The following is an 18,945-nucleotide window of genomic DNA, read 5'->3' as shown; positions in this document are numbered from 1 at the left end:
AATTCATAGTCGCAAACAGGAATGCATTCATATATTTGTACATATTTACATACAAGCGTGGGAGAGAACTGTAGTTGAAATTAAAGGACACATGCCCAGGATAAACCAAAACAAGTGCAGAATTGTCAGTCCATAAAAATGGGTTTTCATTCCATTCAATTCAGTTCAATTCAATTCAATTTTATTTATATAGCCATGCAGTGATGGTGAAGGCCCAGCAGAGATTCCTGAGGGTCCTCAGGAAGAACAAACCGGATCAGAGTCTGCTGGTGACCATCTTGATCCACGATAAAGAGTGTGATCACGTACTGCATCTCTGCCTGGTACGCTGGGAGCTCAGCTGTAGACAGACATGCTCTCCAGAGGCCCAGCTAAACACAGCCCAGAAAATTGTCGGCTGCCCTGGAGATTTGGAGATTGGCTGTCGGCTGGAGATTGCTGAGAAGATCCACGACCACGACCATTCTCAATGATCCCTCCCACCCAGTGCATCACCTGTTTGAACAGTTGCCTTCTGGCAAACAGTACAGGTCAATGAAAGCCCACACATCCAGGCTAAGAAACAGTTTCTTCCCTTGGGTCATTAGAACATTAAACAACCACTGATTTGGACATGGGCAGCATGGTGGCGCAGTGGTTAGCACTGCTGCCTCACAGTTAGAATACCATCTGGAAGGCCTGGGTTTGATTCCACCTTGGCCCAGACCTCTCCCTCTCTCTGTGTGGAGTTTGCATGTTCTCCCCATGCTTGCGTGGGTTTCCTCCGGGTACTCCGGTTTCCTCCCACATTCCAAAGACATGCACTTACTGGGGTTAGGTTAATTGGCTACTCTAAATTGCCCACAGGTGTGAATGAGAGCATGAATGTGAGTGTGAAAGGTTGTTTGTCTCTCTGTGTTGGCCCTGCGACAGGCTGGCGACCTGTTCAGGGTGTACCCTGCCTCTCGCCCTATGACAGCTGGGATAGGCTCCAGCCCCCCCGCAACCCTGAACAGGATAAGCAGAAGCGAATGGATGGATGGATGGATGATTTGGACATTCACTCTGTCAGTGTCTCCATCATGTGAAATGCCACCTTGCAATAACATTTATGTTTATAACTCTGTGCAATACTTCTGATTATACTCTCTGCAATGCATACCAAACTGCTGCTAATAACGATATCACTCATATACAGCCATACTCATATTCCTGGTAAGTATATTCATTACTGTGATATTTTCCTTAGCTGTGTAAATAATTCCTTATCTGTGTAAGTATAACTTAAACAAATATGTACAGTGTTTTATATTTATCTTATTCTATTCTGCTTTTATATATTTTATACTATATTGCTGCACAGTTGGAGAAGCACCTGTAATTTCATTGTCATAGATAATGAAATTACAGGTGCTTCTCCAATTGTGCATCACCTGTAATTTCATTATCTATGACAATAATGCTATTCTATTCTAATCTTAAAAAATAGAGATGTCATCATTAGTTAATGTTGATTTTAAGAGTCTAATTGGTCATCATGTTATAGATGACCTAGAACTGATTACCTGCACACTATATTTAGACATGCTGATAATATATTCAACCCCTTTAAACTTGTTAAATTAATTATTATTTTATTGGAACTGAAAAAATATACCTCTAAACTGAAACATGAAAATTATTGCAGTAACTCTTTGTGTTAACTGTTAGAGACACTAAAGAATTCCTATATTTAGGATATACATGTAGATAGGCTCTTGAGTTTTGTTTTTGTTTTTTTGTTCTTATTTTATCAAGAGTTGTATAAAATACAAGGAGCCTTGCTGAAATGATTGCAAATGGCCTGCAACCTCTCTCTGTGGTTGAAGATGAAGATTTTAGGAATTTTGTCAAGATGTTTAATCCACACTACAAAATCCAAGTAGGGAAATTTAAATGGGATGGAAAACACCAGCAGTGTATGAAGAGTGCCACTCAAAAATCTCTGGATGATGTATACATTGCTGTACTCATAACAGACAGGTAGACATGAAGAGTCACAGAAGCTCATTTAGCTCCCTCATGCCATAGAACTGGCAACTGCAAGCTTATGTCCTAGAAACCTGTAGTTTTTTCAGGACAACAGAGTGCTGGCAACATTTGCTGAGAATTAAAAAGAATCACTGATGAATGGCACATAACTGGCAAAGAACATGCTGTAATCACAGACAACGGTGCCATTATGGCTGCTGCTTTTCACAAAGCAGTTTAGTTACATTATTGGCGTTTAGCACACACCTTAAATTTAGTGGTAAAAGAATCCATTAAGGTGTTTCCTGACCTTCTTGGCATCCAGCAGAGATGCAGTTCTGTTGTAGCTTTCTTTCTCCCAGACAGCTGAGAGACTTAAAGAAATTCAGAAATAGCTTTAGTTTTCAGGATACAAACTAATACAATCAGTTGAAACAGTTTTGAATTCTGTATTCTACATGTTGGAGAGACTATTTGAACAGAAAGAAAATGTTACCACATTCCCCTGTGTTTCTGGAAACAGCTCATTGTGTTTAAATGAAGAAGACTGGACCATGATCAGTCTCTCCATTGATGCCCTGAGACCATTTGAAGAAGTAATGAGAGATATCAATCTTAAAAACATGTTTCACTTTAAAAAATGATTCCCCTTACCTCACTAAGTTTGAGAGCACTTGCATCTTGTGGGTGCCAAGGTAGTAAGTTTGCGGCAATGCCAGTGTCATTTCAGACACATCGAAACTGTTCATGTTCTTCCTGTCACCTCAACTCCTACAATATGAGGTCCTGAACCAAGCTCAAGCTCTACCCCCAGCTCAGGCACCAGCTCTGCCAAGAAACACCTGGGATTCACTGCACCATCTGTACCTGCAGAAAGGTTTTTCCCAAAGGCAGCAGAGTTAGTAGGCCAGAAACAAAGTACAATAAAAGGCAAGCATGTTATTGTTTCTGAATAAAAACCTCTAACTCACTACTTCTCAACAGGGAGACATAAAAGGAGAACTCAGGAAATATCTCTTTGGACATGTGGGCTTTGGGGAGTAAATGCCAAAGATTGAGAATGGCAGCCAGTAGAAATTTGCACTTTTGTTTCGCCATTTGCACTTTATTTGCTTTCTTTTTCACAAACAATTGTGTGCACTTTGTTTATTAAAAAACAGCAGAGAAATGTAATGAAAGGGATAAATGTTATTTTATTTTTTGAACAAAAACGTTTAACTGAAAAATAAATTTTTTTCTGAACAAAAACCAAGAAGAATGAAAGTTTTAAAACATTAATTGTTCTCCACTTTGTGCCAATTTCATGTTTGCAGATTTGGTTAATAAATGGTCTCGTACTTAAATAGCACTTTTCTACTCTAACTGAGCACTTAAAGGACTTTTTACTATAAGCATAATTCAATCACACAAATTCATATAAGTGCTTTTTTCTATACCTAAGTGCCTGGTCTAACACAAACTCCAATGGATGCATCAGGGGCAACTTGAGGTTCAGCATCTTGCCCAAGGATACTTAAATACACAGACTGGAGTAGCCAGGAAGTGAAACACTGACCTTCCAATAGGTAGACAATCTGCTCTACTTTCTAAGCCACAGCTGGTAGTTACAGTAATTAAAAAAATATTTGCCCAGAAACTTTGCTTAAAATCTGTTCTGGGTTTTAAACTGCACATATAGGTTGTATGGACCTTGCATGCTTGTATGCATGCCTGACAGTATCTGGGCATGCTCCTAATGAGACAGCAGATGGTGCCCTGGGGGATCACTGAGCTCCTGGACAGAGATGTAACCTGGTGGCATTGGATTGACTGAAACATAATGTCCCAGAGGTGTTCTATTGGATTCAGGTCAGGCAAGCGTGGGGCCAGTCACTGGTGTCCCTTCATCTTCCAGGAACTGCCTGCATGCTCTGGCCACATAAGGCCAGGCATTGCCATGGACCAGGAGGAACCCAGGACACGCTGCACCGATGCAGGGTCTGACAGTGGGTCCAAGGATTTCGTTCCTATACCGAATAGCAGTCAGGGTGATGTTGCATAGCCTGTAGAGGTTTGTGCATCCCTCCATGGATATGCCCCCCCCCCCCCCCCCCCCCCCCCCCCCCCCAAGACCCACCACCGGTCACGCTGAACAATATTGCAGTGAGCATATCATTCTCCACTGCTTCCCCAGACCCTTTCATGTTTGTCACATGTGCTCAGGGTGAACCTGCTCTCATCTGTGAAAAGCACAGGGCGCCGGTGGTGGACCTGCTAATTCTAGTATTCTATAGCAAATGCCAGGCAGTGAGCACAGGGCCCACTAGAGGCCACTGTGCCCTCAGGTCACCCTCATGAAGTCTGTTTCTGATAGCTTGGTCAGAGACATTCACACTAGTGGCCTACTGGAGGTCATTTTGTAGGGCTCTGGCAGTGCTCATCCTGTTCCTTCATTCACAAAGGAGTAGATATTGGTCCTGCTGCTGAGTTAGGGACCCTCTACGGACCTATCTAGCTTTCCTTTGCCTGTCTCCTGGAATTTCTTCTTCAATGTTCTTGAGACTGCTCGGAGACACAGCAAACGCTCTAGCAATGGCACACATTGATGTGCTGTCCTGAAGGAGTTGGACTACCTGTGCAACCTCTGTAGGGTTCTGGTATGGCCTTGTGCTAGCAGTAGTGACACTGACCCTAGCCAAATACAAAATTAGTGAAAAAACAGTCATTCCTGTTTTGGGGGGTGTCTTATCGTTGCCCCTCTAGTGCACCGGTTGTTAATTTCATTAACACTAAAGGAGCTGGAACTGATTAACAACCCCCTCTGCTACTTAACTGACTAGATCAATATCCCAGAAGTTTAAATGCCTTAATGCTGTATTGTGATTAAAAAGTGTTCCTTAAATTTTTTGAGCAATGTATATTCCCATCAATTTTCACTTGCTATTCTGCTCTTGATGTTTCTGGTTTGGCTTCATTACATTGTTTTTTTTCCCATTTCATGCCCTTGCCCACCTGCTACTGCTACTGCTTTCATCTGTCTGATTTACTACCATTTTCTGGCTTTTTTCTTCATCTCTTGTTTTTTGTTATCTACAGACATCCCTGGACCTTTCTAGTGACAAAAGGTGATGCATCTTCTGTTGTGGAGGACATTGCTGTCTATCAAGGTAGGAATTAATTTTTTTCTGCCAGTAACCTGATACTATGAATTACATTTTAATGGGATATGATCAAGACATTTTCTGTGCAAAAAAAAAAAAAAAAAAATCAAGCAAATTTTATCTTACATCAGTAAAAGCATTTGTTGTAACAGGGACTAAGGCCTCTTCAGAAGCCTGGAGCTCTCGTGTTTTTCAGTCAAGTTTTGGGGAGCATTTCACTATCACCACCAGGAGCCAGTGGGTTCAAGGTAACTCTGCTGACACAATCACATCAGATCCCTGTGCATCATCTAGGTGCCCTTTTCAAAATGAAACCTCCAGTACTTCTAAGAGAATAGGAAAATAGCACCTCGGTGTTTCTCAAGATTTTAACCACCACTTACATTTTAGCAGGAAGGGACACACAGCCATCCAAAATAAATGCTATCTAATTCACAGTTGCTTCCAGATTCAACCACAATGAGACCCAGAGAAACAGGAGGACACATAGTCTTGAGTGCAAGCTGAGCTGAAGATAGAGATATAGCAGGTTTTACTGGTGCACTACAGGGAAAACTTATATGTTCCCTTACAAAAGCAGGACATTCCTTTTGTCACTGCCCTTTAGGTTGGCAACTATGGCATGTAATAGAATAATTTTTCTTTCTAGTACTATGCTCAGATATGAAAGAAGTAGACCTCATGCAGGCCTCACCGCAAGCATTCTTATGAGTCAGAGCTATATTCCCCAACACTGCAGCTTCCTGGGGTGTTTTAGGTTTTCATTAATTAAGGTAGCTGTAATATCTGGTACACAATTTTTAAGTGGTTCCAGTGCTACCACATCAGATAAATCTTGAAATGTTTTAACCTCTGATGCAGAACACCATCAATTAAACTGCATATCACACACAAACTCCTCAAGTCTGATTTCCTTGACTCTTAAATTCCTGAAACATTTTCTCAGGAACAAGCAAATATTCATGCAACTCTGCAGAACTTAAAACTTCATACTTTTTACTCTCATCTGTAGTCAGTGAACCATAAACCTCTTGTGCTTTGCCTGTGAAAATATACTGAAGCAAAAGCATGCACTCGTCATCACATCATCACACTGCCACTCACACAAATAGAGAGGAAAAATGTATCAGGATTCTTCTCACTAAACTTGGGTGCCAGTTTCAGGTCAGTGCCTTCATTAAATCATATATCTTCCTGAACTGAGGCCAGATAGTTTTCCCTTAAGCACCAGCTTTAACCAGCAATGTTCCAATCCCATTTTCCCTCCTTAGTTTCATCTCTAGTTGTTTAAGCTGTACCATTTTTTTTTCATTCTCCATTTTGAGCAACAGTGACTCTTTTTGCTGTTCAAAAGTCAACAGTTCATTTACAGCAACATTTTCCATTGTAAAAACCCATTTTCCATCAATTTGTTCTTCAGGGGAGACTTCATATTTTCTTTTAAACATTTGTCATTCAACTCAGTTTAAAGATGTTCAACAAACAACAACAGAACAAACTAAGAACCAAGAATAATAATAAACAAGAATTAAACTCAAAACCCAGGGTGTAAACCCCAGACCATGTCAATTTTCACCATTTTGGCAGAGGTGCAAAAGTCCTGACATTCTGTACTTAAGTAGAAGCACAAATACTTCTGTTAATAAATACTCTAGTGAAAGCTGAAGTACTGATTCAACTTCTTTACTCAAATAAAAATGAAAAAGTACAGGTTCTGAAATCTTCTCAATGTAAGAAAGTAAAAGTAGCTCTTTGGAGGATGTTTCTACCAGGTATTTTTGTGCAATGCTTACTGAGCCTTGTGCTATATTAATGTAATAATGAAACAATATTATTACATGAGAATACAAACTTAATTTCAATCCAAATTCTAACACTGTTGTGTTAAACATGAGCAGAGAAAAGAAAGAGAATTAAAAAAAGAAAACTAGTTGCTGTTACCTCCATTGTAGAGGGTGGCTCTGCTTCATCACCTAAACAGAAAAATGATTACAGTCAGGGGATTCAGCAGGTGGGGGGACCCTAAAATGTGTTGTAGTGGCTCAATGTGGAGAAAAGAGTCCCAGCTCACAATAATTTCTATTGTGAGCTCTAGTAGATTTTCTTTGTGTTTAGGCTTTGATCACCCACTGCTGCTCTGAGGTTTACTGCTCTGTGTGCACTTACACAACTGAGTTCAACAAGATATTTCACAACCTATCTTCCACATTGAAAGTATAAAGTTGGTATGAAAGGTTGAATTCAGTGAATGAACCTGAACTTCATCAGCTTAAATTCAAACTCATCTCTGCTCTGCACCAGTTTAACACAGAGCTTTACTGTAAATTCACCTAACCAGTTTAATATTTTCATGCTACTTTTGAATAACACAAATTTAGAATACCTCAGTTTATTTTGCAGGACATTTGACAATATAAAAAACTTTACATCATATACAGGTCCAATATCTGATTTGTAAAAAATAAATAAAACTTAAATTTTTCAGTTTATCAAATATCACTGAGCAGTTCTTACCTTTAAATGTAACTGCTCTTCTTCCTCTCCGGTCCTCTTTCTTCCATCTTTCGCCATCTCTGAGTGAACTTCTCGCTCCCTCTTTTCTCTCTGTGGAAATACAGAAGCTGGACCTTTAACTAGCAGAATCGCTGTGTGACAAACTGCACACAAACAGTTTGTATGTTAGCTGATATTTGTTGACTGATAGAAATGCTGCATTTGAAATTACCTGCTACAACAGGTTATTCCCTTTATTTTCGCTCCTCTTCAGCAGCGCTAGCTAGATGCTGAATTACCATTACCACAACTTACAGATATCTGCACTCGGTCTGGCCCACTGTTAGCCCTGTGTACAGCAGTATAAATGATGCATAAATTCTATGGTTTTGCCTCTTTCATGTCTTTTTATGCAATAAGCTGCAGGGATGTATACACCGATATTGTCCCTTATCTCTTATTATTCCCCCCATTTAGGCTCAGATTGGTTTGATGTTTGAAGGAGCAGTGACCGGAAATGAAAACTTCTCCAATGTGTTAAACCTAAAGTAAGGATTCTGTTTCAAAAATGTAATGAGTAGAAAGTACAGATATTTGTATAAAAATGTTGGGAGTAAAAGTATAAAGTTGTCAGAAAATAAATGTTGATGATCCCTGTGCTAGAGGCTAAGACATACCCAGAATGGCTGACTGAAGGCCAGACAGTCCTGCTCCACAAGGATCCTCAGAAGTGACCGGTCCCATTCAACTACCGGCCAATAACCTGGCTCAGTACAACATGAAAGCTCCTGTCAGGCATCATAGTAGCTAAGAACAGGCATGTGGCTCAATACATGGGCAGGGCCCTGAAAGGAATTGGCAGAAATACCAAGGGAGTAAAACACCAGCTACTGGTAGAAACAGCAGTCACTCGAGACTTGAACCCCCTCAGCCAGATCATCAACAAGACGGGCTATGAATACCAACTACAGAATCAGCCACCTCCTGTACATGGATGACGTCGTTCTGTATGCCAGGAGTTAATGAGATATTGATACACTGATAGGATCAATAGGATCTACAGCAGTGAGACTGGAATGTCAGTCAGACTGGAGAAGGGTAGTCAGATGGTAACTTCACTACCAGAAGGCAACACTGCAGCAGACATTGACAAGAGCTACAAGTACCTTCGAATCCCACAGGCAAATGGGAACATGAAGATATATATTTAGGGAGAGAGAGAGAGCCTGTCTACATTATACATAGATGCAGATGGGCCCTAGGTTCTTTTATCTTAATAGTTCAGGTATTTAAAATACAAACAAAAAAAACTCATTATGCATCTTAGATTAGCCCAGAAAATTAACATGAATTGAGGACACACTACAATTAATAACAGAAGCTATACATGAATTAACAACACCTTATGAAGCTTGGGATTGTGATTTCATCAAGGCAGTGCATTATGGGACCAATGTTCATGCAAGTTCAACTTGATAATGGAATATATGGAGATGGATTTTGCTTTTGGATTTGAAAATTACATTTTGGACACTAGAAACACATCAGAATGGTGAGCTGCTGTGCTGTAAAATGAAAATCATTATGGAATGGAGTAAGATTTTTGCACTTTCCAGCTTGGAAGCAGCAATATGGAGCTGAGGTCACAGAGCCAAGAATGCGTGGCTTTTGGTAAGCAGTTAGAAGAAGAGAAAACATCACCAGGCTGCAGGACTGCTGCAACATGCAAATAAAACCTTTATGCTTTTGTTTTAGGCAAACCACCTTATGAAACAGTATGAGTGTGACTGTGTAGCATTGTTACAGTTCAGAGACACAGATGCCATTGTGGCTACCTCTGACCAGTATCAACTGAAAAGCTCCTGCACCTGCTGCTGCACTAGAACACAAAGTGTTGCAATGAAACATTGTGCCATAATAAGAGACATAAAACTGCGTCTTGTCTGCATGACTTCTATTTTAAGATTCACTGTACAGTTTAGTGCAACTACAAGGTAGAACATATAAGTTATTATTATTTAAATACCAAGCAAAATTTTCAACTTTATCAGTGCGTGTGCACTGCTGTGACATAAAAATATAAACAAATGCAAAATTGAAAAATGCAAAAACATATTAAATATTAAATAGTGTCTTTGCAAGGCAAGAGATGCAAAAATGTTTGTCAGCATGTATCACAAAGCCATGGCTCAGTGGCTGAGAGTGCCTGACTGAGTCCCATATGCATGAATGAACTGAAGCGATTTATAATTCTGAACTTGTTTGATCTATAGGTGCTCACCACAAATAGTTCTTGAGAAAATACCAGGGAACGTGAGCATTGGTAGCTCCTCAAAATGAAGTGACCATTCTTTGTGTTCATCTGGATCAACTCTTCCTTTGTCTTGTTGTCTAGCTTCTCTCTGTATTGTATGGTGCAGCGTGCTACTGATCTTCTCACAGGTCATTTGGGTGTCTTCTCAGCATTCATTAATGTGTTTTTGTCCTTGTTATCTGTTGGCGTCTATCTTTGTTTGGGTTTTGCGTAAAGAACATGACAGTGATTACCCAGAATGCATTGTGAGTACCAAACTCTATATCAATATAAGTATGGTCTTTACCTTACATACAATAAACATGCTCAGTATTTAAAATTAATTTGAAATTAAAAAGGTTAATTTGCTAATATTGCAAAAAATATATACAACATTAAAGTTCACATCTGTTTTTGTCTTTCTCAAATCATTCTTAACAGCTGCCACAATGTAGTCTAATTCAAGCCAGCAAAATAATGTAAGAGAAAATATAAGTTGTGGGTCTGAATCGTGGCTGAGAATCGTTAGGACCCAAAACTCAGTGGTGGCTTCACTCCACTTGGAGTAAACAAAATAAAACAGGTTATACTCTTTAGGAAGACACACCTCAGAAGGAAAACTTACACCAGATAAGGTTCCTTCCATTCACACAAGACCATCAGGTTGTATAGTCTGGCATCAAATACCCACCCTCTGGCACAAGCTCAACCTCACCACTTAATAGTTTCAAGAGGCTGTTCAGTTTGGAAATCTCATTCTTTATGATCCGCATGTTCCTGACACAACCCTCTCTTGGGACAGGCACTAGGAGTACACTGACTTGACTCTCCCTCCCTCTCTCTTTCTCTGCATGCCCCAACACAACACCCCAGCAAGTATATCCCTGACTAGTTTTCTTCCCCTGGGAAAAGACAGCTCTGTCAAAGTAACACCTTTTTATCAAAGGCAAAAACAAACTAACAACAGAACCCAATATATATATATATATACTCTTAATATTCTTAATGTTTTGTATGTTTTGGTGCATGATGGTGCCATCATGCACCAAAACATATATATTTTAACTCTGTTTTTTAGAACAAACATTATTTATTTACTATGGATTATTAAACATATCTTTAAAGTGGGTTACATATATATGACAGAAAATAAGGAAAAGCTGTAAATGATCACTCTTGGTAATATCATCACCCCAACAATATAGTAACCTTATGCCTAGTCTTTTATTACAAAATTGTTTTGTTTTTTTTCTTTTCAAAGCTGATTTCAAATAGATGCTCTTCCTCTCCATCAGATAGGAGCACTTTTAATAACGCTGCCTCACTCCAGTTTACAGATGGATATGTGACACATCTCCAATCAGATAGTCCCAGATTGCTCAACTTTGTGTTGAGCTTCAGATTAAAATTCAGGCTTACTGTTAAAAACACATCCCCTACTGTGAGAGCCAGGCAGAGTGCATAATAACAGGAGAGAGCTCTTCAATTACATTTGACAGCATAAATGGACTACAAGTCAAAGCACTGACATAGATTACTCTAAACCCAATAGGGCCACTAAACTGGGAGGTGTGTGTGTGTGGGCGTGTGCGTGTGAGTGTGCGTGTGCGCGTGTCTCTACAGAGGCAGAGTGGTCAGATTGGTTTGACAGGGATGATCAAAGGGGATCTGGAGACTGGGAGAAACTGTCTGATCTGCATGAGGCCTATCCAGACCGCCTATGTAGCAGTCCATTGGACATCCAGGTAAATATTTTCTTACATCATAAAAAATATTTGTAGAAGACAACATAGACTAACTTACACTTACTGACACTTTCAATTGGAGTCCAGATAACTGCACATCAATATGCTTAAGCAAAACATAGTTTGGCCTCTGCCCTGTTTCTGGAATGTTGTGAACATTTCTCTGTGCCAAAGGGGAGCAGACAAACTTTTACACAGATAAGGTTTCAGGATTTCTACACTGAATCACAAGCATTTAATGAGGAAATTGTCTTTGCCCCATTCTGGGTTTTTATTTTATATATTTGTCACACTTACATGTTGAAAAATGTGTCAAACAAGCTTTAATATCAGATAAAAATAACCTGAGAAAATACGAAATTCTGTTTTTAAATTATGCTTTCATTTATTATGGGAGAAAGCTATCCAAACCTACCATTGGCACCTAAAACAAACCCTTGATAGCAGGTCATTTTGCCAAGGGTGGCACAAACAGTTATTAGATTTAGGGGGAAGTTACTTTTTCACACAAGGGCAGGTAGGTTTGGACAGCTTCTTTCCCTCCATGAACGAAATCATCATTTAAAAACAGCATTTTGTATTTACTCTGGTTATCTTTGTCTAATATTAAAATTTGTTTGATGATTTGAAACATGTAAGTATGACAAATACACAAAAAAGGGTAAATATTTTTCACAGCACTTTAAAACACTCAGTACACAGTAAAATGCAAGCTGAAAGTTCAAGGAGCTCAGTAGAGATCTGAGGAGGAGGATCATATATTTACACAACTCAGGGATGTTTTGTGGATCCATTTCTAAGGAATGGCATATTTTCAACTCCTCATCTCAAACTATTCTAGTAGTACAAGTTAGACCTTGACCAAAGTGGAGCCACTGTGCCAAGGCCTGTAGGAGTAAGTGAGTGAGGCCCCAACAAATCTTCACCAACTATTTAAGCACTGGGTGGTAGCATCCTACTCTTTACTGACAGTGGAACTGGTACATTAACAAAAGCGGATGTCATGATGAAAGGAGGCAGACAGCCTTAGAACTCTTCAGTGTTACTTCAGTTAACCCAGGGAGCCCCAAGCAGCTGTTGGGCTGTCTGTTTTTTTTTCTTTTTTTTTTAAATTTTGTCACATTTTTAGTCACTGTTGCTTTTTCCACTGTGTACCTTTTGAGTTGTGACTCAGTATTTTATTCATTAAAATATAATTTATATTCCTATTCTTGTGTGTTGAGCTCTGTGTTAATCATGGGCTCTTATTCAGTGAGTTCAATTAATTATTTTCCTGTTACTTTTGGTCACAGCTGATTTACAGTAGTCATAGTTTCTCAGTTGTGCTGAGGGCATATTTTTTTTTTCACAAGTTCAGATTAGCTGGTTCATGAAAGCTGCACATCACACAGGAATCACTGAAGCACTGTGAGAAAGTGGTAAAAACACCTGATGATTGTGACTGTTTTTACAGCTCCGGACTGTGATAAATAGTGGATTTTGGTGATTTTCTTTTGAGAGTTTGAGGGTTCTGTGCAGTATCTTAGCTGTTCCTATGACTGCACTCTTCTGGACAGCATCCTCTGATCTTGTGCCTGGAATCTGCTTGAGCCTTCCACATCTGCTCCAGTTGTTCCTTCAGCCCCTGGTACTATTTTCTTGTGCTCCTTCTTCCTGATGTTGCTGTCCACTGCGATTGCCACATCTATCACAACTGCCATCTTCTGCTCCTTGTCAACCACAACTACATCTGGTTGTTTGGCCAGCAGCTGCTTGTCTGTTTGGATCTTGAAGTCCCACAGGACCTTAGCCCTGTTGTTCTCAACCATCTTTGGTAGTGTCTCACACTGGGACTTAGAGACTTCTAGTCAGGCACAGATGTTCCTGTACACTATCCCAGCCACTTGGTTGTGTCTCTCAGTGTAGGCTGCTCCAGCTTGCAGGGACAGCCTATATTCATGATACGGAATGCATGGTGTTGGAAAGTTCTGTAGTACCGAAGACACACAAAGTGCCAATCATCTGTATAACAGCCTGTACTATAACATTATGCAGCATCACGCCAGTCATGTTATGGCACTGACATAAGTGGTTAGTAATGTACAACACTGTTCATATGTAATACAAGTAAAATCTAGGGTAAAATCATTTTAATTCTGGTTTTAAGGCTGTGTTTTTCTCCTGAATTCCCTGCATACAGTTTCTAAGTCTTATACCCAAAAACTGGATAAAGGTCTTGTATGAATTTATTTATTGGTGAGGAATTCTTGAGAGGAATCATCCCTGTTAATGATACGGAATGCCGGGGTGAATCACCTTAAAGCAAACAGGAGACTGGGCTATCGCAAATGAGCTTTTATTTAATTGACTGGTAATGTTTGTTGACTTGTGTAGTTATTTATTTTGAATAATGGTCTTTAATTGCATTGCTCACTGTTCTAAAATAGGAGCACTGGCCACAGCACAAAAAAAATAAAAATAAATAATGGAACAAAGAAATGTCATGCCTCTTTTTGCATTTTCTAAATTCTCTGAAAAGAATAGACATTTCTCTATGACCTTCAAAAAATTAATACGGTGGCCTAAACTGCTTTTGAAATTGTATTGGTAGGAGCTATTGATATAGATCCACCAAAAATATTTAACTATCATGAATTGGGTGTTCATTTTGTGAATATTTTTAGATTTAGATTTAGATTTTTTGTCAACATGTACTAAGTTTTAGCTGATTTATACTCACCCTGACATCATCTCATACCATATCTTGAGACTCTTCTGCTTATTTTGGTCGCCACAGCAGATCATCTGCTTCCATCTCATCCTGTCCTGAGCATCCTCCTATCCTCATTCACTACATCCATGAACCTCTTAAGAGGTTTTCCTCTTTTCTTTCTGCGTGGCAACTCCAGGTTCAACGTCCTTGTGCAGTATATCCTCATGCCCAAGCATGATCTCAACCTTGCCTCTCTAACTTTGTCTCCAAACAACTTAACTTGCACTGTCCCTCTTAATTACCCATTTACAATTTTGTCCATCCTGGTCACATCTGTCATCTCCAGCTCGGGCTCCTGTCTTTTTGGCAGTGCAACTGTCTCCAAACCATTGTCTCACTACCATCTTGTAAACCTTCTCTTTCACTCTTGCTGCTATCCTTCTGTCACAAATAACCCCTAACACTTGTCTCCACCCACTCCACCCTGCCTGCCTGTCTTTTTCACCTCTCTTGTGCACTGTCTATTGCTTGGGATGGTTGACCCCAGGTATTTAAACTGATCTACTTCACTATCGTTACTCCATGAATGTTCCCCTGTTTGCCTGTCTCCCTCTCAACTGCACACATGTATCCTGTCTTGCTTCTACTCACTTTTATTCCTTTTCTCTTCCTTTTCTCAACTCTAACTGCATGTTTGAGTTGGCAAAGATTTTACGCTGGACGGCTTTCCTGACCAACCCTATCCATTTATCCATTTTTCCAAGCTTGAGACCAGCACTAGGAGTAGACTGACTTTAGACCCTATTGTGAGTTCATAGTATATCTTGATAATCTTGGGAATTCAATTTTCCTGTCAGCCTCCTCACCGGATATGCCACAATTCCTAGCCTTCTGAATATGATGGCAGGTTTCATTTCAGTAATAGTTGAAGCCTGGACCTCTGACAGAAATGAGTGCACTCAAACCGTGGCAGGTATCTCAAAAAGAGCCACTACACTGGTGTCAGCTGAGAAGGCTACTGTCTTGTCTTGCGTAGGTCTGTTCATCCAGTCAACGAATCATCAGATTTAGGGATTTGTTGTTACAATATGTTATGTGAGGCGACAGTTTGTTGTGATTTGGCACTATATAAATAAAATTGAATTGAATTGAATTGAATTGAATTGAATTGAATTGAATTCAATTCAATTTTTTATATTGTCAGCCTCCCCGGTAAGGTCTATGCCAGGGTGCTGGAAAGGAGGGTGCGTCCGTTAGTCGAACCTCGGATTCAGGAGGAACAATGCGGTTTTCGTCCTGGTCGTGGAACGCTGGACCAGCTCTTTATCCTCTCAAGGATATTCGAGTGTGCGTGGGAGTTTGCCCAACCAGTCTACATGTGCTTTGTGGACTTGGAGAAGGCATTCGACCGTGTTCCTCGGGGTGTTCTTTGGGAGGTTCTGCGGGAGTATGGGGTGTCTGGCCCATTGTTGCGGGCCATTCAGTCCTTGTACAACCACAGTGAGAGCTTGGTCCGTATAGCCGGTAATAAGTCGGATTTGTTTCCTGTGGGTGTTGGACTCCGTCAGGGCTGCCCTTTGTCACCGATTCTGTTCATAATTTTTATGGACAGAATTTCTAGGCGTAGCCAGGTGGCGGAAGGCTTCTTCCTTGGTGGCCTCAGAGTCTCATCTCTGCTTTTTGCAGATGATGCGGTTCTGTTGGCTTCATCACGGGGGGGCCTCCAGCTCGCAGTGGAACGGTTCGCAGCCGAGTGTGAAGCGGCTGGCATGAGAATCAGCACCTCTAAGTCTGAGGCCATGGTCCTCAGCCGGAAAAGGGTGGAGTGCCATCTCCGGCTCAGGAACGAGTTCTTGCCTCAAGTGGTGGAGTTTAAGTATCTCGGGGTCTTGTTCACGAGTGATGGGAGAAGGGAACGGGAGATCGACAGGCGGATCGGGGCTGCTTCTGCAGTGATGCGGACGCTGCACCGGTCCGTCGTGGTGAAGAGGGAGCTTAGCGTAAAAGCGAAGCTCTCGATTTACCGGTCGATCTACGTTCCTACCCTCACCTATGGTCACGAGCTTTGGGTAGTGACCGAAAGAATAAGATCGCGAATACAAGCGGCAGAAATGAGTTTCCTTCGAAGGGTGGCTGGCCTCTCCCTTAGAGATAAGGTGAGGAGTGCGGCCATCCGGGAGGGGCTCGGAGTAGAGCCGCTGCTCCTCCACATCGAAAGGAGCCAGTTGAGGTGGCTCGGGCATCTGATTAGGATGCCTCCTGGCCGCCTCCTGGGTGAGGTGTTCCGGGCATGTCCCACCGGGAGGAGGCCCCGTGGTAGACCCAGGACACGCTGGAGAGATTGTGTATCTCGGCTGGCCTGGGAACGCCTTGGGGTCCCTCCGGATGGGCTGGAGGAGGTGGCTGGGGAGAGGGAAGCTTGGGCTTCTCTGCTTAGGCTTCTGCCCCCGCGACCCGGCCCCGGATAAGCGGAAGAAAATGGATGGATGGATGGATGAATTGAATTGAATTGAATGTAATGTGGGTCTAATTTGTTTTGTAATATATGACCATCCTAAAGGTATGTGAACAGGCTCAGTGCCAGATGCTAAATGTCTATGTTTTTCTTTTTCTTTGGCTTTCTGGTTTAGTGGTCACAGTACAGTTTGCTGGAGTTCAAGAAGTCACAGTTTTATTATTGCATCTGTTGGAAAGGTTTGACAGAAGCAGGGATTTACAGCATGTTAACCAGCCAAGAAACTGTTACCACATAAATGTATAGATTAGCATCATTAAATAAATGAAATTGCATATAAAACAAGAAGCACGCCAACATTTACTTTTTAGCTCCACTAATATATATAAAATAGGGGAGATGGATTTTAGATTTTTGGCTTTTTTGATTTTTTTTTTTTAATGAATGTTTTTAATTTTGCAGAAATACTTTTCATTGAGGTTTACGTCCCTTATTCATAGGCTGACTCTTTTGAAACATGGTGTGAGTACTCAATGTGCAGAGCTCTACAAAATACTTCAGACAATTTTTTAAAATTTTGTTTAATTTTTCTTTTAACCAATGTTTGAAAGTTTGAAGATAAACAGTACATCACTATTTCACCTTTATTTATTTTCTGAGTCTTTGGAAACTTGCTATAAGTATTCATTGGGCAAATCTTTACAGAATACTACAGATTAATTTCTGATTTTTAACTTTTTTACTTTTTGCATTTTTTTTTTAAATTTCAAGAAATACTGTAGATTGATCTTTAACTTTAGTCACTACTTATAAAAGTAAAAACCAAGTATCAGCTCAGTGATGGTTGACCTACAGCCAATTTACTTTCTGTTCCAATACATCACATGTTGTACAAGTAAATAAAATAAAATAAAAAATTATAGCAGAGCTCTATATGGCAACAGGTCTCTTGTAAGGGAATAGTATTGTATTTTGTATACAGTACCAGTCAAGTGTTTGGGCTGGTACTGTATATTATCTTTAAACGTACTTTAAGGTGTTTGTAGTTAGGGGAGCATGATAGATGTTTACTTTGATTACACAAACATTCTGTAGGAGTTGGTAATGGGTAATAGGTATTGATTTGTAAATAACTGAATATGAAGAACTTGAGCTTATTAGATAATATTATTATATAAAATATTTAATATTAATATATTTCTAATTAAATAGGCAGATCATTCTCTTTCTCCTGATAGGACCTTCTTTAAAAATGGGATGCATTTTGGGTTCAACTTGAGAGAAAAACAAATGTTAAATGTAACAGTATAAACTATAATGTGACATTTAAAATCCCCATATACTAGTAAAATTTCCTCAGTGTTGCCAATACAAGCAAAGGCAGTCAAATTTTAAGCATTGTTTTAAAGACAAAAGACATCTGATGAAAGTTTGACTTTATTTGACCTTGAAGAAGAGGTCAGATCACCAATATAATGATACAATATATATTTAGAATCCCCATATATTCCCTGTATGCTTATATGATATGAATAAAAACAGTGGAAGCAAGAAACATAGTTGCAAATAGCTCTATGTAACATTATCACTTTGACTTTCAGATCAATTAATTGACCTTGAAGAAGATGTCAGAGATCAAATTTGACATGAAAATCTTTTAAATCTTTATACAGTACTTTTTACATGTTAACAAAACACACCACACTTGTAATAATCATAGTTTCTAAGTTATAAGGCTTTTGCTGATTTTTGACCAATAAATCAGCTGACTTTGATGACCTTGGTGGATGTAAGCCATTTTTTTGGCTTGTTTTTTAGACAGCATTCAGTGAATAGAGACAGGAAAGTGGGGAGAGAAAGATAGGGGAAAAACACAGCAAAGGGCCACGGGTCAGACGTGAACCCAGGCTGTTTACACCAAAGCCACACTGCATATGTGGTTGCCTACTCACCCACTGAGCCACTCTGGTGCCCATGCCGCCCAAATTTTAATAGATTGTTAACATGATCCCACTCTACACCCCTTACAAAGTTTTATCAGAATCCATTCAAAACTTTTCAAGTTAGCATGTTTACAAGCAGAATGGCATGCATGCACGCACACATGCACACTGATGTTACCAAAGACATAAAGCAGA

The 18,945-nt window shown here is 40.0% G+C and overlaps 1 protein-coding gene across 6 annotated transcripts in view; it reads left to right on the top strand.

Moving 5' to 3' along the window:
- cemip (cell migration inducing hyaluronidase 1) overlaps positions 1–18,945 on the top strand; it is a 306,192-nt gene that overhangs the window by 175,578 nt on the left and 111,669 nt on the right. For all 6 annotated transcript variants that reach the window (XM_030725200.1, XM_030725199.1, XM_030725203.1 and 3 more), the window contains 3 exons: positions 5,065–5,135; positions 5,282–5,377; positions 11,539–11,660. In XM_030725200.1, the coding sequence (XP_030581060.1) occupies positions 5,065–5,135; positions 5,282–5,377; positions 11,539–11,660 (289 nt within the window). The remainder of the gene's footprint in view (positions 1–5,064; positions 5,136–5,281; positions 5,378–11,538; positions 11,661–18,945) is intronic.

This window comes from Archocentrus centrarchus, unplaced genomic scaffold (assembly GCF_007364275.1).
Source record: "Archocentrus centrarchus isolate MPI-CPG fArcCen1 unplaced genomic scaffold, fArcCen1 scaffold_48_ctg1, whole genome shotgun sequence".
In the NCBI taxonomy this organism is placed as follows: domain Eukaryota; kingdom Metazoa; phylum Chordata; class Actinopteri; order Cichliformes; family Cichlidae; genus Archocentrus; species Archocentrus centrarchus.
Note: the sequence above shows the minus strand (reverse complement) of the source record. Positions and strands in the feature narration are given on the sequence as shown.